Raw genomic sequence first — 27,607 nt, forward strand, 5'->3', positions numbered from 1 at the left:
GATCATTGGTACACTTTTTTAGGAGGTGCATTTACAAAATATTCCTTTCATATTCCGTGTTGCCTTCATGGCTGTTGGCAGTTGATTCTCAATCATCTTTTAGGTGGGATCTTACTATTCTGGAAGGAATTGCTTTGGTGAAGTTAATTTACATAACTTGCTTTCTCCATAATGAGAGAATCAGCTTGATCTCTTCCTTCTCTCCCACCCCCAACCAAAGAATCTCATTGCTCTTTATTGGAATGAACAGTTCATTTTTTTCATTGTGGTGGTAAGCTATCACTGTTTTTTCCTTTACATTTTGGTATTCAAACGCTAACTCTGGGTTCCAGCCCAGGGCCCTGTGGATCACAGCTGTCTATAGTGTTTTGTGGAACACGTGTGTGACAGCTACAACTCCCTGGGCTACTTCCCCATGGCCTCCTCCCAACACCTTCTATATCCTTATCACAGGACCTTCCTCCTGATGCCAGATAGTGTGTGTTTGTACTCCTCAGTCCTCCAGCAGCATGCCCTCTCACTCTCAGCTCCTTGTGAGCTTCTCACTAACTGGAGTGAGGGCCTTTTTAAACCAGATGTCCTGATTAGCCTTAATTAATTCTAGCAGCTTCCCAATTGGCTACAGGTTTCCTAATTAGTCTGCCTGCCTTAATTCTTGGAAGTTCCTGAGTGTTCTGGAATAGTCCCTGTTATTTTACACAGGGAAAAGGGACCTGCTTAACCTGGAACTAATGTATCTACCGTTGACCACTCTTTTGTAGCCATCTGGCCTGACCCTGTCACATATCCCACCCCTTCTGCTCAACACCACAGGGTTGGGCAACTTGGGATGTCAGGCAGTGTACTCATGATAAGCCGTCTGTGTTGCCATGGTGGCTTCTGGCCCAGTGTTGTATGGTGAATTGGAAAGGTTGTAAAGACAGGAACCATCTGGTCACCCTTGCATTCTTCTCTTTATTTCGCTGCATCCACTGGAGGGGTGCATGATCAGTCACAAGGGTAAACAGTCATCCCAGTAGGTAATAACAAAGTGTTTCAATGGCCCATTTCACAGCAAGGCACTCTCTCTCAACCACTGCATACTTCTGCTCTCTCGGGAGGAGTTTCCTGCTGAGGTAGAGGATTGGGTGTTCTTCTGGTGAAGCTGGTAGTGGACTACAGAGGATAGATCATTTAAAATTGCCCTGTTCTGTTCATTCCTTCCAAAGCATCTGGCGAATGCCACTGTCAGAAGATGAGATGCTGGCCTACATGGACCATTGGTGTGATGCAGTATGGCCATTTTTGTGTTCAGTGTGGGACATTTTCCTCAGATTTGTCACTGAAAGAATGGCTCAGGTGTGGGAATCTCCTTCACATCCTCTGCAGGGAAGATTGATGCAAATAATTCATTAAGCTTCTCTTCAATAACATTACCGTCCTTGAGTGCTCCTTTAGCACCTTGATCATCCAGTCACCCGATTGTTTGGCAGGCTTCCTGCTTCTCATATACTTAAAAAAAAAAAAAAAAAAATTCACTCTTTTGCAAGTTGCTCTTCAAATTCTTTTTTGGCCTGCCTAATTATACTTTTACACCTGATTTGCCAGAGATTATGCTCCTTTCTATTTTCCTCAGTAGGATTTAACTTCCAATTTTTAAAGGATGCCTTTTTGCCTCTAATTGCTTCTTTTGACTTTGTTGTTTAGCTGTAGTGGCTATTTTTTGGTCCACTTACTATCGTTTTTTTTAATATGGGGTATACATTTAATTTGAGCCTCTGTTATGGTGTTTTTTAAAAGTTTCCATGAAGTTTGTAGGCATTTCCCTTTTGTCACTGTACCTTTTTAATTTCCATTTAAGTAGCTTCTTCATTTTTGTGTACTTCCTCTTTCTGAAATTAATTACTACTGTGGTGGGCTTCTTTGGTATTTCTCCCTGCCCCCAAGGATGTTAAATTTAATTTTATTATGGTCACTATTACTGAGATGTTCAACTATATTCACCATTTGGAGCACACCCTATGCTCCACTTAAGACTAAATCAAGAATTGCTTCTCCCCGGTTCCAGGACTAACTGCTCCAAGAAGCAGTCATTTATGGTGTCTATAAACACTATTTCTGCAGCCCATCCTGAGGTGATGTACGCAGTCAATATGGAGATAGTTGAAATCTCCCTTAGTTTTGAGTTTTTTATTTTTATAGCCCCTTCAATTTCCTGAAGCGTTTCACAATCACCATCCTCCGTCAGCTGGTTGGTAGTATATTCCTACTACTATATTATTATTATTCACACTTGGAATTTCTATCTATAGAGATTCTGTGGTACAGTGATTTTTACGATTTTAAGATTTTGACTATATTTGACTCTATGCTTTCTTTCATATATAGTGCCACTCTCCCACCACTGTGACCTACTCTGTCATTCCTGTATATTTTGTACCTTGTATTGTGTCCCATTGATTATCATTCCACCAAGTTTCTGTGATGCCTATTACGGCAATAGCCACATTTAATACCAGGCACTCAAGTTTACCCATCTTAGTATTTAGACTTCTAGCCTTTGTACACAAACACTTATAAAATTTGTCACTTTTTAAATGTCTGCCATTATATGATGTAATTGAATGGGAGTCTTCAGATGACTTTTTCTCTTCAGTTCTTACCTTTACTTTATCAGCTTCTGTCCTCTCCTCTTTACTTGGTCCTGGTGTACGCTACAAACTTATGATGGTATATCTACAGTCTTCAGGAGTATGGAAAATAAACTTCTCCCATCAACATAGCTACTGCGTCTCAAGGCTGCAAGCTCTCCAGCAGCATAGGTAGTATCTTCACTAATCGCTACAGCAAAGCAGCTGAAGTGCTGTAAGTATAGACAAGCCCTAGGATAAAGGGAATCCCTGTTATTAGATCCTCCCCTAAGGGACGTCTGTCTGAACTGTGTCCTCTTCTGCACCTGTTGGCTTTTCCCCAGCTGTTAGTTTAAAAACTCCCCTACAACTTTTTAAATTTTACATTCCAGCAATCCAGTTCCACTTTGGTTTAGGTGGAGCCCATCTTTCCTGTATAGCCTCTTCTTTTCCTAAAAGGTTCCCTAGTTCCTAATAATCCTAAACTCCTCCTCCCTACACCATTGCCTGCTCCATGCATTGAGACTCCGAAGCTCTGCCTGTCTAAGTGGCCCTGAATGTGGAATTGGAAGTATTTCAGAGAATGCTACCTGGACTTCAATCTTTTACTTAACAGCCTAAATTTGGCCTCCAGTGCCTGTCTCCTGCCTTTCTCTGTCATTGGTACCTATGTGTACCACAACCAGTGCCTGTTCCCCAGCACTGCACATAAGCCTGTCTTGAGAGGTCTGCAACCTTTGCACCTGATAGGTAATTCACTATGCAGTTCTCCTGGTCATCACAAACTCAGCTTTCTCTATTGCTAATAACTGAATCCCCCATTACTATTTCCTGTCTCTTCCTAATAACTGAGGTTCCCCCCGCTGGAGTGGCATCCTCAGTGCAAGAGGATACCATGACATCATCTGGAAGAAGATCCCAACTATGGGATCTTTTCCCTCTGCTCCAATTTGTTGTTCTTCCCTGAGACTTTCATTCTCCTCAACAGCACAGAGGCAGTCAAACTGGGGATGGCACCACTCTATGTGCTGGAAAGTCTCATTTATATACTTTCAGCTAAGAAAAGAAACATCTAAAGGAAGGTGTGATAGAGGTCTATAAAATAATGAATGGTGTGGAGAAAGTGAATAGGGAAATATAATTTACTCCCTTCACATACACAAGAATCAGTAATCACCCAGTGAATTTAACAGGCAACAGGCTTAAAACAAACATAAGGAAGGACCTTGTTATTAGAAGTTGTGAATGTCAAAAGTATAACTGGGTTAAAAAAAAATTAGATAAGTTCATGGAGGATAGGTCCATCAATGGCACTTAGCCAAGATGGTCAGAGATTCAACCTCATGCCCTGGGTGTCCCCAGACTTCTAGCTGCCAAAACCTGGGAGTGAACTACAAGGGATAGATGGCTCAAAATTGCTCTGTTCTGTTCATTCCCTCTGAAATATCTGACACTGGCCACTATCGGAAAACAAGATACTGGCCTAGATGGACCACTGGTCTCACCAATATGGCCATTCTTATGTTCTTCAGTTTATTTAACAAAGAATGGAAATTTGTGAAGACACAAGTAGGATTAATGGAAACAAATGGTTACAAATAAAACAACACACTCTAAGTCGTAAATGTAACTAACATGATGCCCTCTTGTTAAATAAGGTACTGCTAGCTTACTCAAAGTCCTTCTCACAGTATTTTTCAACCAGAATGGATGAGACCAATGTTCCCTCTAATTTTTTACATCCAGGTGCAGAATTAATTTTGTTACATGCACCAATATGGAGGTGATGGGGTGGGGCTGAGGGGTTTGGAGTGTGGGAGAGGGCTCAGGGCTGGGGTGTGGAGGTGAGGGGTCTGGCTGGGAGTGAGGGCTCTGGGGTGGGGCTGGAGATGAGGGGTACAAGAGGGGGCTCAGGACTGGGGTAGAGGGTTGGTGTGGGGGTTTTGCCTGGGGGTAAGGGCTCTGGGGTGGGGCCAGGGATGAGGGGTTTGGGGTGCAGGCTGCCCCAGGGCTGCAGAGGGGAGGACTCCTCCCAGCCCTCTCTCACTGCAGCAGCCTGGGGCTGGGGCCATGGGAAGAGGCGCCTCTCCCCACTGGCAGCAGCTCTGGGGGAGAGGCGCCTCTCCCCGCCAGCGGCCCTGCATGCCCCAACTTGCTCCCCTCCCTGCCCATCCCCTACCTCTCTCCTCTCCAAGCCCCTGTGGCTGCATGCCTGTGCAGCCCTTTATAGCCTGCTGCGTGGCAGGGCGGCCACTCAGCCTAGAGAGAACTTAGGCTGGAACCCTCCTTTCATGAGACCAAGCCTGCTGGCGGTTTGTCTTCACAGGATGCAGAGTGTCTTTCTACACCCTTAGCTATTTTAGACCAGTCCTTTGTTCTTCACCTGTACATAGGATTCCCTCTTCTGCTCTTCACCTCTTCCAGTTAATTTCTTCTCCTGAGCTCCCCACAATCTCATTAACATTGTTGCTAATCAAATCAGTGCATAACTCAGTATGCAGATAAACTTCCATTATAAGACACAATGGCCCTCCTATATGGTGGAACCTGCCTTTAACTATAAAGCTTTAAGAACATACTTTCCTATATATATATATATATATATATATATATATCCATCATTGGAGATTTTTAAGAGAAGGTTAGATAAACACCTGTCAGGAATGGTCTAGATGATTAGTCCTGCCACAAGTGCAGGGGTCTGTACTAGATGGCCTCTCGAGGTCCCTTCCAGTTCTGATTCTATCTCTTTATGTAGTATCTGCACATACACTTTGCAGAGATGATAATGACCAGTGTGACACAGGCTTTCAGTGGAGACCTTACATGACACTTTTTGGTAAACTAATATGTAAATACCATACCCAGGGGATCCCTGTAACCCTTATGGAGCCCTGTGCCCTCTGCCAGTTGGCATCAAAAGGTCCTTGTGTCACAGAACCATGCTTGAAACAGGTAAGGGAGATTTAAACATTCTTTTATCTTCAGTTTGGGTCTGTAGGTTGTTAGTGATGGAGGGTGTGTATTCACAGTACAAATAGCTCAAGTTGTAACAAGTGCTATTTCTAACCTGATTCCCATCTACACACACATGTGTAGATTGAGTTAAGTGGTGCTTTAAACTCCAAATAGCTGGAGGTGGGGGTGGGTCAGGTCGAAGCATGAGTGATGCTAATGTTCCAGCCAGTAATGCAGTGGGGATGCAACAGACAGGTACAACAACTCCTCAGCAGCTAATCGAGTCACTGTGCTGCTCATCAAATCGCTACATAACTTTAGTGGTTGTGTTGAGGTATAGCCATTCAAGCATACTAACTCGAGCTATTGCTTGTAGTGAAGACAAGGCCTTTGTTGCAGCTGATTAGCTAGAGAGGGCCTGAAGTGGTTTTCTGCAAAGTGCTTTCCCCTTTCATGAAATAAGCGTCCAGATAATATTTCAGAGCATTGGACGGAGAGTAAATTCTGCATTCTCCTCCAAATTCTGGCAGTAATTTTCTATATGACCAGATCCAAATCTCACTGTGCTTTGTTTTCCTCCTCTGTAAAACTGGGATAATGATATGTTCTTATGTGAAGGAATGTGAAAAGGTTAAATGGTCTACTCCTGCTCCCATTTAAAGATGGCTTTATTTTACTCCTTTTTCATGTGCCAGTGACTTCCATCGGAGGGAGATCAGGCCCAGTGTTTGCCAAATGGTCAGTAACTACCTTTTTTAATTTGTGTGAAAGATGCAATAAGTGTGAACTAATGTCTCTCTTTCCAGGCAGTCTCACTTTACACACTAGTGACAACGTAAACGTGTGTAGTCTATTTATGAACCTCTGTGAATGTAACCAAACATCTGTAATAATTTATTTCAAGTAAGCTCTCTCGTGAAATATCCTTCTTCCAATGTGATCTATTAATGTCATAGCACATGACAGATACAGTGATATTATCACTGTGGTTGGAGATAAGTTAACTGAAGCACAAGAAACTTAAATAGATGCTGTTTTTTGTGGTGATTTTTCTAGTTGGGTTCTTGTAGTGCTTTCATCAGCATGGTATCTGAGCACCTCCCAGTAGGTAGCATTAAAAGAAGTGACTTAATATTTATCACTCTGGTTTGTTCAAATTGGTGAGGCACAGTAGAACTACTGCTTGGAATATTTCCCAACACCCAGATATCAGAATTCCTCCTCCCGCTTTAGAGAAATAGTGGACATATCTTTACGCTAGTCTTCTTTACACTAGTACTTTTCAGAAAGTCTCCTTTGAACTACTGCTGGGCTACTAGCAGAGGGAACATGTGCATAGGTAGGGCCCATGTGCTTTTATCAGTGGTGTATGGAGTGCAGCTGACAGGGTAATATAAAGCCTGAATCCAACTTGTGCCTCATGTTCCCTCTGCTGCATCAACAGGGGAAGATTGCCTGAGAGCTACTAATACACAGTGTGCCCCTTTCTCTAGTGGGCCTTGAGCCACTGTTGCAAATCAGCATTAATGTAGTCCTGCAGAATCAGCTTGGATGGGCCCTTAGCTGGGCAGACTGTTTATTAATAAACTTGTCCCCATGCCTTGCATACTTGTGCCTAAGAATAGACAGGATGAGATGTTTCAGGAAGGGGGTGGGGCTGACCATTGCTTAAAAAGAGGCAGTAGTGTGTCTGGGTAGGAGAGAACTCAGTCGCTCCCAAACTCTGATCCTTCCAACTACCCCTTGTTGGGGATGCTCACTTTAGAAATGGAAAAGCTAGCCATCTTCCTCTTGGGTGATACCATCCTTCTCCGGTTCCCTCTCTGGCCTTCATATATGTGTATGTCTCTGGCTGTAGGAGCACAAAATAGCCCCTAGTTGCAGTGATGAGCCTGGAGACAAGTGGGTCTCACCCATATAAGAACTGTCCCTTTCTGAGCTGCCTGGAGATGATGCAGACTCCCTCTACTCAATATCATGTTCAGAGGTACTGTGCCCCAGGTGACAATGATCTTTGGGATATTTTGGGGGTAGCCCTAGGAGCTGAGGTTGGGTAGTTTGGGCGTGATGGTAAGAGAATGATGCCTGCCTCTAATTTGTATATTTTGATTCACACTTATTCGAGGGTCTCCAGTTGATCCAGTGTGTAAAACATTTAAGGCTCCCCAAACACCTCTGCCCTAGATAAGTATACTGTACTATATTTAAGAGCTGGGGATGGAATCTGACCGTCCTGGCTCCTAGTCCCCTACTGGTGGTCCTTTCTTGCTCCTGCCTATGAAGCGCTTTGGGATCCCTCGGAAGGACTGAGCGCTGCGCTGGTTATTATTATATCATCCCTCCGCCTCCTTCCCCACCCCTCCTGCCCAGCCTCTCCAATCACCGTGCCGGCGTTGCGGGAACGGCCGGTGCCCTGTGCAGCGGGAGCGCACACCCGCTTCCAGCGCTGGGGGACCCTCTCCAGGGCTCTGCGCCCTCAGCGGGATGCCGCCGCGCCCGGCTGCGTTACCGACCCGTCTCCTTCACCTCAGCCCGGCGCAGTGAGCGGGACTGGGCGCCCCCGGACCCTGCTCCTTCCAGCCAGCCAGCGCGGTGGGTCTGGGCGCCCCTCGGACGCCGCCGAGCCCGGTGAGCGGGTCTGGGCGCCCTCTTGCCTGGCGCAGCTTGCAGAAGGGGACGCGGCTGCCTCCCCGCCCGGGCGCAGATGTCGGTCTTCAGGTGCAGCAGCGGCGGCTGTCAGGGGCGGCCGCAGAGGCGGGATCGGAAAGGTGAGGGCGGCGGCAGCAGCGTCCCAAGGGAAGGGGCCCGGCTGCGCTCACGTACACACACTGCCGGAGGGCAGGACTCACTGCACCCCGCCCCCGCGGGCGGCTGTGGAGGCGTTTCTCCTCCCCCGGCCCGGCTGCTCGGTTCCTGCCTGGGTGCCCCTGACTCGGCCTCGCCCGGTCCCCCGCTCATGCATCAGCGCCCGGGGGCTCCGGAGCCGGACTGGGGCTGGCGCTTGCCCTGGGTGCTGCTGGCGTGAAGAGCTTCCCCCTTTCTCTCCTGCCTGCGCTGTGGCGCTCCCCCTGCGCCCTTGGAGTGCGGAGCCGCTTCCCTCCCTCGCCCCTTGCGCGGGGGGAGCCGCCGCCTTCCCAGGTTGGAGAGCCCCCCCCCTGCCCTGTGGGGCGGGGAACTGCTCTCTTCCCTGCGGCGTTAGGGCTCCTGCAGTTGCCAGAGCTCGCGGGGGAGCTCCCTGAGGCGTGGGACGCTCCCCTTCCCTTCTCTGGCTCCTTTCCCTAGCGGTGCCTTGGCTTGAGCAGCTTCTCCCCGCCGCCGAGGCTGCTGTTTGTTTACCAGGCACCTCACTGGGGGGAGGGGCAAGTCCGGAGCTGCTGCTTTGGTTCCCGTCTGCCGTGTGCTGCTGTCACGGGGGCTTGGCTGAGATGGGTCACCGATTCGTGAAGTCAGGCCCTTTCCACCCTCGAGCCCCAGGTGCTATAGGAGGAAGTGGTGCTAGTGATTCAGTAGGGATCCTTCTTCCTCCTGAGTCAGGGCTGAGCTAGTTCCTCGGTCAGCTTGGGGTTCTGGGAGGACATAGGTCAGTGCCTCTGGGGTACAAGCTGGCAATCTGCCTTTGTCCTCTCAAGCTTTGTCCCTTGGAGTAGTGGCACTCAAACTTTTTTTTACTGGTGACCCCTTTCACATAGCAAGCCTCTGAGTGCAGACCTCCTTATAAATTAAAAACACTTTTTATGTATTTAACACCATTATAAATGCTGGAGGCAAAGTGGGCTTTGGGGTGGAGGTTGACAGCTCGTGACCCCTCCCCCCCCATGTAATAACCTCACAACCCCCCTGAGTGGTCCCGACCCCCAGTTTGAGAACCCCTGTCTGGGAGGGAGAGGGAGGGTTGCCTCATCTCTAGCATCCCTTGGGAGGGTACAGCAATTGAATTTACCCATGAAGTGAAGTCCATTCCTCATGGCATAGCACCTAGAGACCACAGGATATGAATGAAGTGGCACCGTGGTGAAGAGTAGCACCTGAAATGCTATTGGAGATGACCCAGACCCATTTCCATTCCCCTGCCCGTCCCTGTTTTTTGGGGGCTGGGAGAACTCCTTGATAAAAAGGGGGGAAAGAAATACACACACTCTCTTGGAATATAAGCAAGCTAAATACAAAGCCAAACTACGGAACGTCAAACTTATAGTCATTGGTATCTTTTTAAAATCAGCAATTAATTCTCCAATATGTGGTGTTTCTGTTGTAATGCCTAAGGAACCTGTCAAGATGGGGGTGTTGTTGAGCTTGGTAAAAACATGTAAATAGGCTATCAATTTTTAAAGTATTTTCAGGTTCTTCGCTCTCCATGCAGTCATCCAAGGGCTGGTGTTAGGCTTGATGTTTGAAGGGAAATTATGACCCAGATACCACAACAGGTAGTCAGATGGGAGATGGAAACTGTGGCTTACCCTGGGAGAACTGGAGCAAGTCAGGGTGCCAGCAGCCTGAGGAGAGATTGTGAAGTGGGGGAAAAAAGCATGATGTACATAAATGTATTAGAATACCAGAGTCTGTGACTTGTTCTAAACTAGTTCTTAATATTGTTTCCCTACTGGGGCGTTTTGCTGCTGGAGGTGAGATCTTTGGAATGAAATGTTTACTTGTGGTCACTATAAACATTTTGCCAAGGGCAGGTTGTTAACCGCAGTGTTCTGGTAAATTCTTAGGAAGGCAACTGTTATCTTTTGTATTTTCCTACTCTTACAAAAAGAAGCTGTTCTTAATTTTCTGTCTTAAACAGTTATGTAGTGCTACTAGGTGGTGGTCTTCCCCAGAAAGGGCTGAAGTTCACTAATGCATTAAGTGCTGAGTGTATTGATAAAGTATTTTGAGTAACAATTCAGAATGAAAGGTGCCCCAGAAATGTAATTTTTCTAAAAGATACTGAACTTTTTGAATGCTGGTTCAATGAATCAGCCCAACTGATTAAGCCTTTTTAAGTAAAAGTGTGTCATAGATACCCCAGAAAATCATCTTTTACTTTGATTGAAGGGTGAGAACAGATTTGAATAGTATAGACAGTTCACCTGTATCATTCTCAACCTGTTAAGGCCTAACTGGACATCAACCCCAAATGAGGGACCCAAGGAGATTGTATATCCTAATAATAAGGGTGGTGTAAAGATCTAGGTAGATATTATAACAATGCAGGAAATATAGTCATGAAAGACTCATGCTTTTTTAATATAAACATTTTCTGTGACCCTTGTTTTTAGCTCTTTGCATGTGTATTGCATGTGAACAATTTGCATTAAATACTAGATAACAGCAAGTTAGTGTGGGACAAAATTAGGGTAATTTGAGAGGTATCCATCCCATGGTATGATCACTTGTTTTTACAGTGCTATGATTATGTAAAATGAAATTTAATAATAATGATTATCGAGCTTCAAATCACAATTCAATATACTATTGAGAAGTTCCAATTTTTTTCCACTAAAAATTTGCAAATGTGGTCTTACTCGGTTGTTAGATGCTACCTTGATTATAGCTGCAATTAAAATGACTGATTTAATGTAAACAAAGTTATTACTGCATTTATTTATTCACACAATTTGTATAAGGCCTCAATCCTGTAAAGAGGCATATGCTCAAATAAGACTAATCATGGAGTGATAGTTAGTCATGTGTGTAACTGTTTGAAGACTCAGGTCCTATATTTATTTATAATAAATCTAAGACCACTTCAGAATTAATACCTTGAAGTAATTCAGTAATTGTCGGCAAAGCAATAAAAGTGTGTATCTAACCACTTACTAATATTTCAGTGAAGGCTTGCTTTTGACATTTACTGTTTGTTTGGGATTTAAATTTTCCATATGTAATAGTGTGTGTGTGTGTATTTTTTTCTCTTCTGTGGTCAGGATGAAAATAAAACATTTTGTCTGCTGACTCTGTTCCCCTTTTTAGAAATCAAGAGGTTGTAAAGTTCGGACTCTTTTTTTTGTTTGTTTTTGAGTATTTCAATTTTCATCTATGGGAGGGTCCTCATTTTGATACTTGTGGGGGGGGAAAAAGAGAGATTTCAATTGAGGAATCTAATGTGAGCCTGTGCTTTCAGACCTGGAAATATGAGTATGATTCTATGATGGGGTTGCTTGTGATGGTAGGGAGCAGCGCTCGGCCCCTCTGGGGCTCACTTCTGGCTTGTCGTGTGTTCCTAGAAGCTCATAGTTTAGGGTTTCCACCGACCATCTGCTGGGATCAGGAAGGACTCAATCATTTCCCTGCTATTATGGGAGCCACAGATACTGGTGCATTGTGGTCATTATTGTTTTCTGCCTGTGGTGCACAATAGTTTAGTCTCCTGTGCACTGTAATACTTTGGCCTAATTTCAGTTGTTGGGTTTAGTGTGTGGGTGCGTGGTGGTGGTGGTGGTGTGATGTTCTGGAGGTCAGACTAGATGATCTGGTGGTCCCTTCTGGCCTTAAACTCTATGACTCAGTGCTTCTTAGGAGAATTCACAGGCTGCTTGTGAAAAGATCAAAAATTATGAAAAGAAAATATGATTAAAGAAATAAAAGGGGCAAATCTGACATTCATTTTTTCTTTTGTTTTCATCACAAAATTTTTCCCATTTCAGATAAATTATTGTAACAAACACTTATAAAAGTGAACAGACATAATAGTTGTCTCACTATCCCTTGGGGGAATTAAAACTCTGAGAGTCTGCTGGTTGGGCTTGTTGTGTAACAGGACCCTTCATCAATTTGGCCAATGAAAATAGACTAGCCATTTTCACATTTTGTTTTTAGCCCATTTCTGTGAAGTGCTGGGATATTACTGTGATAAGCACCATATAATAGCCTATAACATAAGGAAATCATAATGTTATTCTTGAAGATTGTGAACTTCTTAAAAAGTAGGAGTAGACTGTGCATGGGCCTAGTTGCAGATAATCTTTGGTGACATTTTGCCTGGTTGGTGTGCTATTGTTGTTTCTGGGCACCTACAAGAACCTGGGCCTAAATGTCTCTGTCACGTACTAAAATTTGGTTAAATACATAGTCAGATGAATATTAATCACTTTTTTGTAATTGAATATGTATGTACCTTAACTGATATATGTGGCTGTTTTTTTAAAGTGAAGTAACTTGTACAAAATTTAACATGATTTGCTTGTAAATGTGTATCATACTAAAATAAGAAATTAATTTCATTTTTTTTGGTGGCAAATGTATTGCAAATTCTATAGTTACAAATTACACATGTCCTGGAACACCAATATTGACAGACTTTGAGTTTTAATTTCAGCTAAGTCCATTAGCCCTGTCTGAGTTAAGAAGTTTCAAAATAACGCCTGATAATATCTTCAGTAATTCAAAGGACCAAGCATCTGAATCAGCAAACTGAAATTAGTATCAAAACCTTTACAAACTTAGCAGGCCTTATGCATGCTAAACACAAATGGTAACTGTTTTAGAGAACACTTTTTAACATGGTTTCAATTGCATAACTGTACTAAGCTGTTCTAACATGGCTGCTAGAACCTCCATAGTACTCTTCCAGGAACCCGTTCAGATGTTTTCTGGAGCATATAGGATTGTGTGATGGTTAAAGTGGTTTTTCTCATGTTGTTAGTTTGTATTTACACAGTAGGAAGAATGCCACATGGCTTCCCCCATGGAATATATTGTATTTTTTGTTAGCAGCTTTTAATTTTATGTTATATGCACAGCTGTATTCAGTTTTTGGTGCTACAGGTGAATCATACAGTTGAGATGACAACACAGCGTCCTGACTCTTCTAGAGACAAATGCTAAGCCCTTGTGTGGTGATCAGGCATTTCATATGTAACTGTAGTACATAAAAGAGGTGTTTTTAGACTGGTTTCTCAGGTTCCCATTTCCTGGTCTCATTAGATAGCTGACTGTTTAGCTAGCTGACCCATTTCTAAAAAACTGTTTTCAAGATAAATTTTTTTCCATACTCACGATACAGTATCATACATTTCACTTAATTTCCTACTCTGGAAAGTAACTGTTCTTTGCTTATATAGTTGGCATAATAAATTTTCAGATTACATGGGAAACCCAACAATTGAGTATGCATAACTCTTCTTGTAACTAAAATAGTTACAGCAGATGCTAGCTACTAATTTCTTGCAGTGTTTGTACGTAGTTCTGTAATGTCATTGAAAAGCAATTTAGAGATGCATACTGTGGACACAGCCGTATTAGTTGTTTTAAAAGTGGTATTACTTTCCTTGGAAATGGGTTAAAATATGTAGTGGGATCGGGCCTTCGGTTTCGCTGGAGCCAGTGTCTGCTTGCAGATGATCACAAACTTTGTGTTTAGGTTAATCACTGACGTAACTCCATTGATTTCATTTGAGTTGCATCAGGAATGATTTGGTCTGGGATGTAGTCTAGATAGTTAGTTCAGGTTAACTTCCATCAGGTAATGAGAGAATTCCTGCCCTCCTGCGGATTACATACAGTCTATGAATGTGTAGCTCAAATCAGGTGTAAGACACAAGACATGGAATATTTGTGGTGATGTATTTTTAGTTGCTAAAGCCAAGCTTCCATATGGTACATGAACTCTTCTTACATACTAATTCTCTATTGAGCTCAAATGATTGGAGGATTTTAATAGGCTTGAAATATACTTCCATCAATTATCATTGCCCAACATGATATTTGGATTTAGGACTGTCTCGCTCTTCCTCTTAAATTCTCTCATGGTCAGATTTCCCTGAAGACTTAGTTAGTGTAAAACATGTTAAGTTTGTAGTTCATGGGAATCCTGATTTTTGTCCTTTCCATTCCTTGAAGTCAGAGAATTTCATGGCATTTTTCTTCTGTGTTGTTTGAAAACAAAAAAAGTAGAAGAGCGTTTGCAGTTTTTCCATCATTAGTGTGAAACAAATCTTCCCAAGACAATGGGGAGTTTTACAGGGGTTCATGACCTTTCTCAATTAAAAAGTTCCAAGTGGGCCTGTAAGAGCAGTCCCGTGAGAACCAGGCTGGTGAAAAATATAGCAACGCATCTCTGTCTGAGTGAAATATTCCTGTTTGCACTTGCAGTTACCCTGACCCACATCTGTGCCCATTTTTCACTGTAGAGCAGTGTGGCTGTTCATACAGCTGAGAAACACTTCCTCTCTTGTATTGGAGAAGGAAAATTTAAATAACATCCCAATAAACTCATGTTTCATTGAAAGGAGCCAGTTATTTGAAAAGCACATAGCTGACATCAACACTGTGAACCTGGTGTGTGTGTGTAATGTGCGTATATATAAACAAACTAGGGCAGATCTTAAGGTTGTGTGAATTGTTGTAGGCCCGTTAATTTGAAGTCAATGAGCCTATGACAATTTACACATAGTGGTGCAAATGCTCATCTAGTGTATGTGTGTGTATATTGTACATAAGCATCATTCTTGGGTAGTCAGAATCACTGTGGCTGAGATTGGATAATGGACACTTAACCCTCTTAGGCTGGGGTTCTCAAAGGAGCCTATGTAGAGTTAGTGCAGTCTTTTATACCAGGTGTGTGTGTGTGAGCGAGCTACCATTTTCCATTCTGCTTGAATAACGTACCATCAAAAATAACTTGTTCTAATTATAGCATTAAATAATGGTTCGTCTACTGTTTCCAGAATACTGTCTTCCTCATTTCTTTGTCACCTGAGCCATATAGGTCTGCTGTTCTATCTTGCCTTGTGTTTGTGTATTATAACTTGTGATATTGCAGTCCATTCCATGTTCCATAGAGGCATGCAAGGTTATGACCTCTGTAACAGGAGAAGCAAAATGAAAATGTGGTTCCTAGGACTAAATCTATTCAAACAAAAATGTCTTCAGTAATAATAGCAAGAAAAATGCAGGGATATTACTACCAGTAAAATCCTTTGTCTAATTTTTTTTGGTTTTAGGTTTATTTTTTAATGCAAGTATCTCATTGGGTAAATGCTTGCATTTATCACAGCTCTCTTTGCTCATGTTATTGCTCATGTTATTTATCTGTGTTTGATAAATTAGATTATTTTGGATGTTGTAATTTTATTATCTGTCCTCATTAAACTTATTCACCACCTCCGTTTTTGTTCTTGAAGATACTCAGCCCACAAACTATCTAGTCACGCTTGCAAAATGCAGGAAGATGAAAAATCTACCCTAAAGGCCATGGGAACAAGATTCCATATCAGATCATGGCATATCAGCAGCTGTCTGTCCAGTCATACTTGTTCCTTGTGAACTAGGTGTTAACATAATATACATGTTAGCATTACACTTCTCTAAATTCAGATTAGTTTAACTTCTCTTCAGAAATTACTGATTTTAGACAGGGGTTCTGTAGAAATGGTTTTCTACTTCTGTGTTTTTAATATAAGCGTTTTTGAACTTCTTATTCCTATGTGAATAGATTGCTTATTTTTTCCAAAATATGTCCACAGAAGCCCACTCATGTTACTTTCCCTGTGACTTTTCTTTCATGGCTTACCTATTATTAAAATAACTAAGAAACAGACTACAAAATGTCAGCCTTGAAAACAGAAGCCATCTTTCTGTCTGAGCTTCTTGGGGGCACACATGATATTTGCTCTACATCAAGAATAGTCTACAGGTATGCACCTAAGATCTTAGAACTGATCATCACCTATCCCAGTGATTGGATCCTTTCATACTTCTGTACTTCCATTGTCCCAGGCTCACTGCTTTCCTCAACTTCTTACTGTCCTCTGGCTCCTTCCCCATACAATACCAATATGTCATGGTATACTCTACCTTCTAACACCCTTCCTTTGACATCACCTGCCTCTCCATCTCCTTCCTCTTCTTTATTGAATATAGTGTGTACCTCAGTTTCTCTTCCTCCAAGTCTGTCTTGGATCCCTTCCGATTTGGTTTCCATTATCTCCAAGGAAGCCTGCTCTTGCTGAAACTGCTCTCACAAAAACGTATGCTCCATTGTTATCCTTCACTTCTCCGTACTGCATTTTGCACTGTCAGTCATCCTCTCCTCCTTGATAGTCTGTCATTGGGCTTTTATGATACAATCCTCTCTTTCTTACTCTACTGTCTCATTGTTTGACTTTGTCCCCCTTCTGTTCTCTTTACATCTTATCTCCTGGCTATCAAATCCATTCACATGGCTTCAACTTTCATTCTATGCTAATGACTCCCAGATTTACAGTCCACCCTGGTCTGTCTCCTTCCATCCAGTCCTGCATCTTGCTCTGTCTCTTCAGCATCTTTTTTTGCATGTCCCATCATCAGATTTAACTTCAGGAGTTTGGTTTCAGACATATTATCTTCCTTCCTAAATCCTCCCTACTCTGCTTCCTTCTCTCTGGCATTCGATCCGCCCATCTGGGGGTTATTCTTCCCTCTAGCTTGCTCCACACACCCAGGCCATGTCCATGTCCTGCATCTTGTTCCTCCTCCTCATGTTCTTTTTCCTGCACCCACCAGCATATTCTTAGGCCCATGTTCTAGTCTTTCTAGCATCCTTAAAGCCCATATTATCATTTTCAGTCCATGCAAAAGTCCTCCTCCTTGCTTCTGTTTTGGTCATGTCTCTCCCCTTCTGAATCTCTCCACTTGCACCTCATCAACTATTGCATCCTGTTTCAGCTTCTTGTCACCCTTAAAGCTTTATATAATTCTGTCTCTTCCTCCTTATATGAGCTTGTCCTGTTGTGCATCATACTCTGCTCTTTCAGTATGTCCACCCTTGACTGCCTCAATCATTTCTATACTTTTTTCAGTGCTGCCCCCTTTGTATGGTATGGTATCCCAAGGCTCTACTCTCTTCATATTAAACATCCTCCTTGAAGATCCATGCCATGCCATGCTGACTACATTAAATCTTGACATACATATTAAGTAAAAAGAAGCAGCATACTTTACTTCCAGTTTCCCCTCAGCTCAGTTTACTTGCCTGCATGTTCGTAGATTGTCATCTCCTTGGGGAGCTTGTTGGTCTGGAAAATATCAAATACACAGCACACCACCACCATAAATAATTAGAATTCTAACTTGGGAAGCAATGCAAAATTCTTCATTTTCAAATTGGATTTAATAGCAATTGGAAAATGGATATGCTTTATCAACTTTGTTTCATTCAGAAAAGACCTACAGATGGAATGTTACTATGAAAGGAGGAATATATATGCCTTCTTCTTGACATGCATGCAGTATGTATTCTTGGTTTAGATGTGTTCACTCTTAAATTAATTTTTTTTGGTGAACCATAATGCCACTTAGGCCACGTTTCCTTCCTCCTGAAGCTTTTTCCCTCCCTAATTAGTCACAATTCATTTTAATAAAAGAGCATATCTTTTATTGTAAAAACAAATGAACAAAACAAAATGACCCTTTGTGAACTGGTTGACTAGAATTGGAGTGTATATTATGGTATCAGGACTTCAGGTATCTGTTGCATGACCCCAGAGCTAGGATTTGACTTTGGTCTTAGTAATCCATAAGTAGTAGATTTACTAGGTGAGCTAAAATCAAGTGTTTGGGAGGTATGTTAAGTGTGTTATATTTGGAAGTTAGTCTACTGTTTGACATAAATCATAACGCCAAGAAGCACATGCTGAAATGTTTTATATTTTCTGCACAAACAGCTTTTCTGGTTTGAAGGAATCTTACTGAAGCCTGGTGCAAGTCTTAGACTGTTACAGAGATGTTTATTTGTGATGTCACAGAAGAGGTATAATTGAACAGAGATTAAAGAGAATCATTTCTAGAAATCCTGTCCCTTGACTTGGTACTGTATGACACTTTGATTAAGAAACTAGAATGATATAAAATCAACATAGCACACATTAAATGGATGAAAAACTGGCTGTTAGGCCTCAAAATATAATTGTAAATGGGGAATCATCAAGGGTGTGTGTTTTTAGTGGGGTCTTGCAAGGATCAGTTGTTGGCCTAATGCTGTTTAGCATTTTTAATAATGACCTGGAAGAAAACATAAAATCATCACCAATAAAGTTTGCCAATGACGCAAAAATTGGGGAACTGAAAAACAATGAAGAGGACAGATCACTGATGCAGAGCGATCTGGATCACATGGTAAGCTGGGCACAAGCAAACAATAAGCATTATAATATGGCCAAATGGAAAGTCATACATCTAGAAACAAAGGGTGTTGGCCATACTTACAGGATGGGGGACTATCCTGGAAAGCAATTACTTTGAAAAAGATTTGGGGGTTGTAGTGGACAGTCAGCTGAACAGGAGTTCCCAGTGCAATGCTGTGGCTGAAGGGCTAATGCAATCCTTGCATGTATAAACGGGAATCTCAAGTAGGAGTAAGGGTTATTTTACCTCTGTATTTGGCACTGCTGTGACTTGTGCTGGAATTCTGTGTGCAGTTCTGGTGTGCACAATCTAAAGATGTTGATAAATTGGAGAGGGTTCAGTGAAGAATCACAACAATGATTAAAGGATTAGAAAACATGCCTTATACTGATTGAGCTCTTTGAGACTATCTATTTATCTTAAAAAGAGAAATCTTAAGGAGTGACTTGATTACAGTCCTTAAATGTCTGCATGGGGAACAAAAATTTGATGATAAAGGGCCTTTAAGGGTATGTCTGCATGGCAAAGAAAAACCCTTTGCAGGCCGGTACCAGCTGACTTGGGATTTGGGCTGCAGGGCTGTTTCATGGCTGTATAGACTTCTGGGTTAGAGCTGGAGTCTGAGCTCTAGGACCCTGTGGGGTGGGAAGGTCCTAGAGCTTGGGCTCAAGCCCAAGCGTGGAAGTCTACACATCCATAAAACTTGCCCTGAAACCCAAGCCCTGTGAGCCTGAGTTGGCTGGCAAGGGATAGGTTTTTCTTTGTTGTGTAAACATACCTTTAATCAAGCAGAGAAAGGTATAACACTATTCAAAGTCTGGAAGTTGAAGCTAGACAAATTCAGACAAGAAATAATGCATACATTTATTATGTTGAGCGTAATTAACCATTGGAACAATTTGCCAAGAGTTGCGGTGGATTCACCATTACTAATAATTTTTAAATCAAGGTTGGATGTTTTTCTAATTATGGGGAAGTTCTATGGGCTGAGTTATACAGGAAGTCAGACTAGATGGTAACAATGGTCCCTTCTGGCCTTGCAATCTATGAATTTATGAATCTTGTGGCCTGTCAACCCTAAAACTTTCATTGCTGGTAAAGCCAGTGGAGCTGAGCAGGTTGAGCAGTAGAAAGTTAGAAAAATATTTAAAAAAAAAAATGTGTAGAAGAACCCACTGTGTATTCAGAATGTAGAGTGCAGATTTCAATAACTATCCTAATTTCCCCATTCTAGCTAAAGTGAAAAAAGTATTAAAATTTTGGCTGATGTGTGATTTTTAAGCACAGTTTACATTTAAGATGGATTTTTCGCATCACAACCTTTTCAACAGTAATGTCCAGAAATAGAAGATTTAGGTACAGGATAATATTTGACCTGATGGTTAATGATGGTTTCCTGATCAGTCTGTATAAGTGTATCCTCTAAGGCATGTATAGACAATCCCAATCACTAATTGACTCAATGCTCCTTCCTCAGTAAGGAGGGACAGAAGTCCAAAGAATAGGCTGTAGAATGAAGTGCTGCCAGCCTACAATATCTCAGTGAGTGATACTTGCCAAGACGCAAATGGAGAAAAAACAGGATATAAAAAACACTCTGATTCTTGCTGTGTCAGAACTTTGAGGGAGTGATTTTTTTAACTTGTGTTTTCACAGATTTTGATCTCCAAAGAAGTTACTAACAGAAATGATAGATATGTACAAATGATTTACATTAAGTAGTTATAAATATAGGTCCCATCTTGCAAATACTATCCAGACTATATAGTGGCTAGCATTTGCAGGATGGGACCCAATATGATTGAAAACTGTGCAACTGAACAGCAGCAGCAGTAAAACTGATCTGCCCTCTTCTCTGCTCACCTTAGAAGTGTGAACTTGATATAATTGGACGTTGATTCTTTTTCTATAAAAGCAGTTGATGTTCAGAAAACTAGTGTTGGCCTTATGTGCCAGGTGTAAATATTTATGTTGAATTTGTTTTTCAGACTGACAGTTTCACATTCCTTTTTACAACCTGTATTGTAAAATCCTAAGTGTATTTGGAAGAAAATGATTAATCAAAATAAAAAACTGAGTGTAATAGAAAATAGAACTCTTGTTTTTGCAATGGTACAAAATATACAAAGTGTTACGAGTACAGCTTGTCATAAGATATCATGACCTCCTCCGACAACACATGTGGAGTGCTGGAAACAACAGACACATCAATCAAGGTTCTGTATAGAACGTACAAAGATGTCTGACTCTAGGATTTTTCACATATATGGATCAAATCTTTTTGAATGCCATTTCTTGTGGGTGCTGACGTTTATCCCTTGTTCATACTAATCTGTGGTACATTCAGCATTGGATTTTCAAAGGAGCCTAAGGGAGTTACATACTCAGTCCCATTCGGTTTAAATAGGAGTTAGGCACCCAGTTCTCTTAGGCTACTTTGAAAATCCCAGCTTCAGTTGTTAGGAACAGATTGTCAACAAAAATCTAAGCAATTACTTCCAAAGATAGGAAATAATTTCACAACTTTTGGGTTTGCAGGTGAAGTATGTTAGGTTATGGAAAAATTGATTAGGGCTACAAATTGCCTACAATGATGCTAATATGGCTAGTAGAACTTATTTTGTATCTTTGAAAGAATTAGTCCCCCATTTGCATTTGCCTGGTTTGGGAACCCACTAGTCTATGGATCTGGATGGTAATGCTCTGTCAGTGAGAATTATCAAAGGGGGCTGGAGAGGAGTCTTGCTCACATCCAGTTGTTGTTTTTACAGTAGAGTTCTGTTATGTTAAATCCAGGGACAGAATTTAAATTTTAAATTGCAGAGTTCAGTCCACTTACAATGGAAATAGTTAGAGGGGACACCTGGACCAGAATCTGATCAATAAAACATTTAATTATGCTGTGGTGGGGGGTAAGGGGAAGGGAAAAAGTTATTTTGCTCAATATTAATAGCAGGAATTGGAGATTTCCTCAACTGAGATTCCTTATCACATTTTTGGTATTACTTTCAGATACCTTGTTCACAAGTGAGAACTCTGTGACTAGATATTTGTCAGTGACATGTATTAAACTGCGAGAAGTTGGGATAGTAACCAGTACAATAATATTCTAATAGTTGCTGCACTCTTAATTTGTAGTGGATGAACTGTGAGCTAGTTCTACCATTTCTTTTTCTTTGTATATCTTGTTGCTTCTGGACAAACTAGGAAAAACCTTCTTGTTGAACAGGCTGGGAGTGTCGGCAAGTGAACTGCAGTTATTTCACTGCCCTCCACAAAAGCTGGTGATCTTAGCTTATAAATGCTGACTGACTTCTGTGACTGAAAGAAGGTTGAAAATAGCCTCTCACCTTCACTTCCTTGTAAATGCCAATGAAATGCAGAAGAAATAGATGATCCACCCACCCTGTTCTTTTATATTAAGCAACTGGACAGAGATCCAGATTTTTTTTTTGTTGGGGCCAGAGGGTAGAAAAATTAAGGCTCATCAAAATACCTCTTTCAAGACAAAGCAAAAATCTTAGCCCTGCAGCAGACATCAGTGTGAAAAATCAAAATGCTGCTCATGCTAGATCTTTCTACCAGTGGGTCAGATGCAAAGTTAAAATAACCTTTCTATATAAACAAAACAAAGTTCCTCAGCTAAATTAAGTCTCAGCATTTCTTTGTTTTGTTTCAGAAAAATAAATGAATTTTCTTCTTCCTGGTCAGCAGGAAATCCAGCCAGATGGAGTCTGAGAGTTCAGATTTGATTTTTCTACAAGTTCCATATGCCTTTCCACCTTTTGAAGTGTTTTATTTTATTTTTAGAAGTAATAACCGCTGTGTTTGGGGTATGTATAGGGACCTTGTCTTCATATCAGTCTGTAAAGCACCTAGATATAAAATCTGGGGCCTTGCCACAAAAAATAGATCTACTTCCATTCTAGTGCTGACCTTCTACTTCACAGGTTGGTACTGTAGACTGCCATGTCTTTGATATTATCCTGCAGGTAAGAGCTTGTTATTTAATTACATCTTCACATATGTCCTGAATAGGTCGGGGTCTCTTTCTCTCTCTGCCCCCCACCCTGCCAGCTGGGCTTAACTCTGGACTGGTCTGTGCACCACTAGCAGCATACATGTTTTGCCCTATGATCTGTGGGACTAAAAAGTGTGGTGTAGCTAAAGCTAATTTCTCAGCTTTGTCTTGTTGCTGAGTGTCAACAGCACTCCTTCCCCACTCTGAATTCTATGGTACAGATGTGGGGACCTGCATGAAAAATCCCCTAAGTTTATTTTTACCAGCTTAGGTTAAAACTTCCCCAAGATACAAACTATTTTACCTTTTGCCCTTGGACTTTATTGCTGCCACCACCAAGCGTCTAACAAATATATAACAGGGAAAGAACCTGCTTGGAAACGTCTTTCCCCCCCAAATCCTCCCAAGCCCTACACCCTCTTTCCTGGGGAAGGTTTGATAAAAATCCTCACCAATTTGCATAGGTGAACACAGACCCAAACCCTTGGATCTTAAGAACAATGAAAAAGCAATCAGGTTCTTTAAAAGAAGAATTTTAATTGAAGAAAAAGTAAAAGAATCACCTCTGTAAAATCAGGATGGTAAATACCTTACAGGGTAATCAGATTCAAAACATAGAGAATCCCCCTAGGCAAAACCTTAAGTTACAAAAAGACACAAAAACAGGAATATACATTCCATTCAGCACAACTTATTTTATCAGCCATTTAAACAAAACAGAATCTAACGCATATCTAACTAGATTACTTACTAAGTTCTAAGACTCCATTCCTTTTCTGTTCCTGGCAAAAAACAACACATAGACAGAGAGAACCTTTGTTTTTCCTCTGCTCCAGCTTTGAAAATGGCATGCCATGAGAAGGCAGCAAATCACCAGAGAGCATTCCATAGGTGGAAAGAGCTTGAGATGAGACTAAGGTTAAAGGCCACCATAGATGATCAGCATCAAGAGAAGATTGCATCAGAGTCTCTTTACTGGCAAAATGTTCTGAAAAGGCTCATTGCCATTGTGAGAGTGCTTGCTACGCAAAACCTAGCAATGCGTGGCACTTCAGATTAACTGTATGTGCCAAACAATGGAAACTTCCTTAAAATTGTGGAGCTGATGGCTGAGTTTGATGCTGTACTCCAGAAGCATCTAAGAAGAGTCACCACCCAAGAAATGTACACACACACCACTACCTTGGAAAAACAATTCAAAATGAGATCATACAGTTACTGGCAACAAAAGTCAAACAGAAGATTGTGGCAGATCTGAAGTCAGCAAGATATTACTCTCTTCTGGACTGCACACCTGACAGCCATATGGAACAAATGACTTTAATGGTGCGTTTTGTAATAACAGAATCTAGTGAAAATGTCCCTGCAATGGTGACTGTCAGAGAGCATTTTCTAGAATTTATTGACATTGATGATACTACAGGAGCTGGTATCACAAATGTGCTTCTTAAAAAGCTGAAAATACGGGAATTGCGATAGCTAACATGAGAGGTCAGGGCTATGTTAATGGTGCCAACATGAGAGGAAAGAACAGAGGAGTGCAGACACGGATCCGAGAGTTAAACCCTCGAGCTTTTTTTGTCCCAGGCAGTTTTCATTCATTGAACTTGGTGATCAGTGATGCAGCATTAGCTTCTAGTGAGGCTGCTTAATTTTTTAATATAATTCAAAACATCTATGTATTTTTCTCTGCATGAACTCATTGATGACAAATTTTGAAGCAACATCTGGGAACATCCACTCTGACACTGAAAGCACTGAGTGCCACACGATAGGAAAGTCGAGTGGAGGCGATAAAGCCTGTCAAACACCAAATTGGGAAGATAGATGATGCCACAGTTGCCATTATGGAGGATAATGCTATGACAGGAACTGTTCGTGGGAGAACAGTGGCAGAGGGAAATGGAATCACCAGAAACATACATAACTTCAAATTTCTGTGTGGCTTAGTGTTGTGGCATGACATACTGTTTGAAATAAATGTTGTAAGCAAGAGACTCCAAGGTGTTGACCTCGATATATCTGGAGCAATGGAACAACTCAACAAAGCAAAGTCGTACCTACAGTCTTACCGGTCAGATGGGGGATTTCAAAACGTTCTGAAGAGTGCACAGAAGTTGGCAAAGGAACTTGACACTGAAGCTATTTTCCCACCCATTCAAGAATACAAGAGTCACTGAAGAAGAACACATTTTGATTACGAGGCACGGGATAATCCCATAAGAGACTCCAAACAACAATTCAAAGTTGAATTCTTTAACCAGGTGCTAGATTGTGCAATACAGTCAGTTTCATGCAGTTCAAGGAACCTAGCAGTATATTGGGGATGTTGTATGATATTCCAAAACTCCTCCTGAAGAAGACCTACACCAGCAATGCAGGGCACTAGAGACAGTGTTGACACATGATGACATGCGCGATATTGATGCGAGTGATTTTAGGTGATGAACTGAAATCCCTTTCAAGATACATTTCAGCAGGATCAACTCCAAAGGCTGCTCTGGAATATATGTGCACAAATTAGATGACCACTCTTTTTCCATATGCTTTTGTTGCTCTGTGCATACTTCTTCTAACACTTCCTGTAACAGTTGCCAGTGGAGAATGCAGCTTCTCCAAGCTGAAGTTAATAAAAACACATCTACGCTCCACAATGACACAGGAGAGGCTGGTCAGCCTTGCATCCATCTCAATAGAGCATGAGCTGGCCCAGACTGTGGACCTTCAGGAAGCAGTTCAAATCTTTGCAACCAAGAAGGCATGGAAAGCACCACTTTGATTATTCAAACAGATAAAAATGCCAGTGTTTACCATGCAGACAAGAAAAGTTACATTTGCTGTTCAGGTGTTTTGAAAGTTAAGTGTTACTTAAAATTTTTGAACAAGGCATTTTAAGTTGTTCTCCTTTACTGGGGTAGGTAACAGAGCAGTACCATGAGAGGAGTAGAACAGGAAGAAGGCAGAACTGAGACCTTTAAAGTTTTGGCCCGGGCATGGGGGCATCATTTAAGCTCCCCCCCTCAGGTGCCAAAATGTTGTGGGCCAGCCCTGGTGTTTCTCCCCCCCCCCCTCCCCCCTTTTCTTCCATACCCGGTGACTTTTTTCCCCGCTGAGAAGTCTGGCATTATGCCCATGCTCCTTTTCTGTCAGCCGTGAACATCAACATTGCCTCTGCGGCCTGGCTGAAGCTTGCATCTCTGCCAAGTGCCGCATTTTGCTCTCTTCCCTCCCAGAACTTGAGAGTTGGGAACGGAGACTTAGAAGATATCTGATGGAGAAGGCAATCAGACCCCAATCATATCTGGGTTGGGGACCCCCGTCTCCCTCCATACATCAGTTTCAGCAAGTAAGCAGTCCCTTTCCGAGTACTAGTTTGGGAATGGAGGCTAAGACTGGTAAGCCCAAGCAAAAGGCTTTACAGAAGAGTAGGGGCACTCTCACAGGCATATGGACAAATCATCTTTGTCTACAACTTCCCCGAAGAGAGAGGATTCCTCACCAACCGCGTCAAAGTTGGGAGAGCCTGGCACATGGGCACTAGGAACTTACATTTGAGTAAATCTCCTTGGCAGGAGGAAGCAGCGTATGGATCTGATGGTTCTGGTGTAAGCTTTGATGGTGAAGTCTCAGGATAAACAGCTCCTGGTGTGCCCATCCACTTCTAGAGCTGATGCAGTACTGATATCAATAGGGTCCCAGAAGGTGCCAACTTCTATGGTGGCCAAGGAAGATCCATTTCTGACAGCCCCGTCAATGGACTTGTACCATACAGCGGTCTAAAAACAATGTCTCCCTGAAGGACATCTTTGCCCTTCCCTATCTGCATTCATCCCTCCTATGGGGATCATCTCTGTTCCATTGTTACACTAAAGAAGAGACTGTTCCAAAGGTGCAGCGTTGTTCTCCCGTCTCACCTGCCAACCTCGACATGCAGCCATCGGCACTGTCTGTTCTGATGGTAGTATAGGATCCAACTTTCTTTTTGGATGAGGCAGAGGCCCCACAGAAGTCTTTGCAGTACCAGGTGGAGGTGACATGGGACAAGCCCTAGAAGATTAGGCTTTTGACTTCCAACCAAACATGACTGGCCAAGAAACAGATGGTACCCCGTGCCACATGGTCCTCCTCTGCCAGTTGATCCATCTTACTGCCTATATTGGGGGTGAGGAGAGTCCAACCCTAGACACCCAGAATCAGTGCATGAGCCATGTTTGCCATCGCCTGGCCATCCACAGCTGGCCCTGTTGGAGTATTTGGAGGAGGTTGAGCCGATCCAAAAGTTCTGACAGTCTCAGGAGAAATTTCTTTGTCATCACCAGATGAAGCAATTACTACTTCTTCTCCGGCTCTGCTAGATGATTTAAAACAATATAAAGAACTCATGCGCAGGGTGGTGACAGAACTACAGATTCAGCTTGAGGAAGACCAGGAGGCTAAGCACAGATTACTGGACATTCTGCAGCTTTCTGGGCCTAGTTAAGTAGTCATCCCCATCAAGGCCATCTGGTCCCAACAAAGACAGTTTTGCACACTCCTGCTTCTTGTGTTCCCAGCTCTAAGAGAGCTGGGAAGTGTTACTTTGTTCCATCCAAAGGAGGTGAGTGTTTGTTCTGTTACTCACCACCTCACTTCTTGGTGGTGCAGGTGGCCGCAGAGCAATCTAAGCGACAACACCCAAAGTCTGCTCCCTCTGATAAGGTACTCAAGTGGTTCGACCTCCTGTGGAGAAAGGTCTTCTCTTCCACGTCATCTCCAGTTCAGGATTTTTAACTATCAGGCCTTTTTGGCCAAATTTGATTTGGCCACTTATGCTAAATTTATGGATTTTAAGGACATTTTCCCTGAGGAGGCTAGAACCTGCACTAAGGTGGATGAGGGCAGATTGGTGGCCAAAACTTCCTCCAGGCTGTGGTGGACACAGCAGATACTG

The 27,607-nt window shown here is 42.3% G+C and overlaps 1 protein-coding gene across 3 annotated transcripts in view; it reads left to right on the forward strand.

Annotated features, from left to right (window-relative positions):
• The first annotated feature begins 7,949 nt into the window (after nt 1-7,949).
• PFKFB4 (6-phosphofructo-2-kinase/fructose-2,6-biphosphatase 4) overlaps nt 7,950-27,607 on the forward strand; it is a 91,031-nt gene continuing 71,373 nt past the window's right edge. The window contains exon 1 of one of the 3 annotated variants that reach the window (XM_043550510.1): nt 7,950-8,335. In XM_043550510.1, coding sequence (XP_043406445.1) covers nt 8,272-8,335 — 64 coding nt within the window. In that variant the 5' untranslated portion in view covers nt 7,950-8,271. The remainder of the gene's footprint in view (nt 8,336-27,607) is intronic. The other 2 variants (XM_043550514.1, XM_043550513.1) reach the window with 2 other exon arrangements.

This window comes from Chelonia mydas, chromosome 7 (genome assembly GCF_015237465.2).
Source record: "Chelonia mydas isolate rCheMyd1 chromosome 7, rCheMyd1.pri.v2, whole genome shotgun sequence".
Classification (NCBI taxonomy): Eukaryota; Metazoa; Chordata; order Testudines; family Cheloniidae; genus Chelonia; species Chelonia mydas.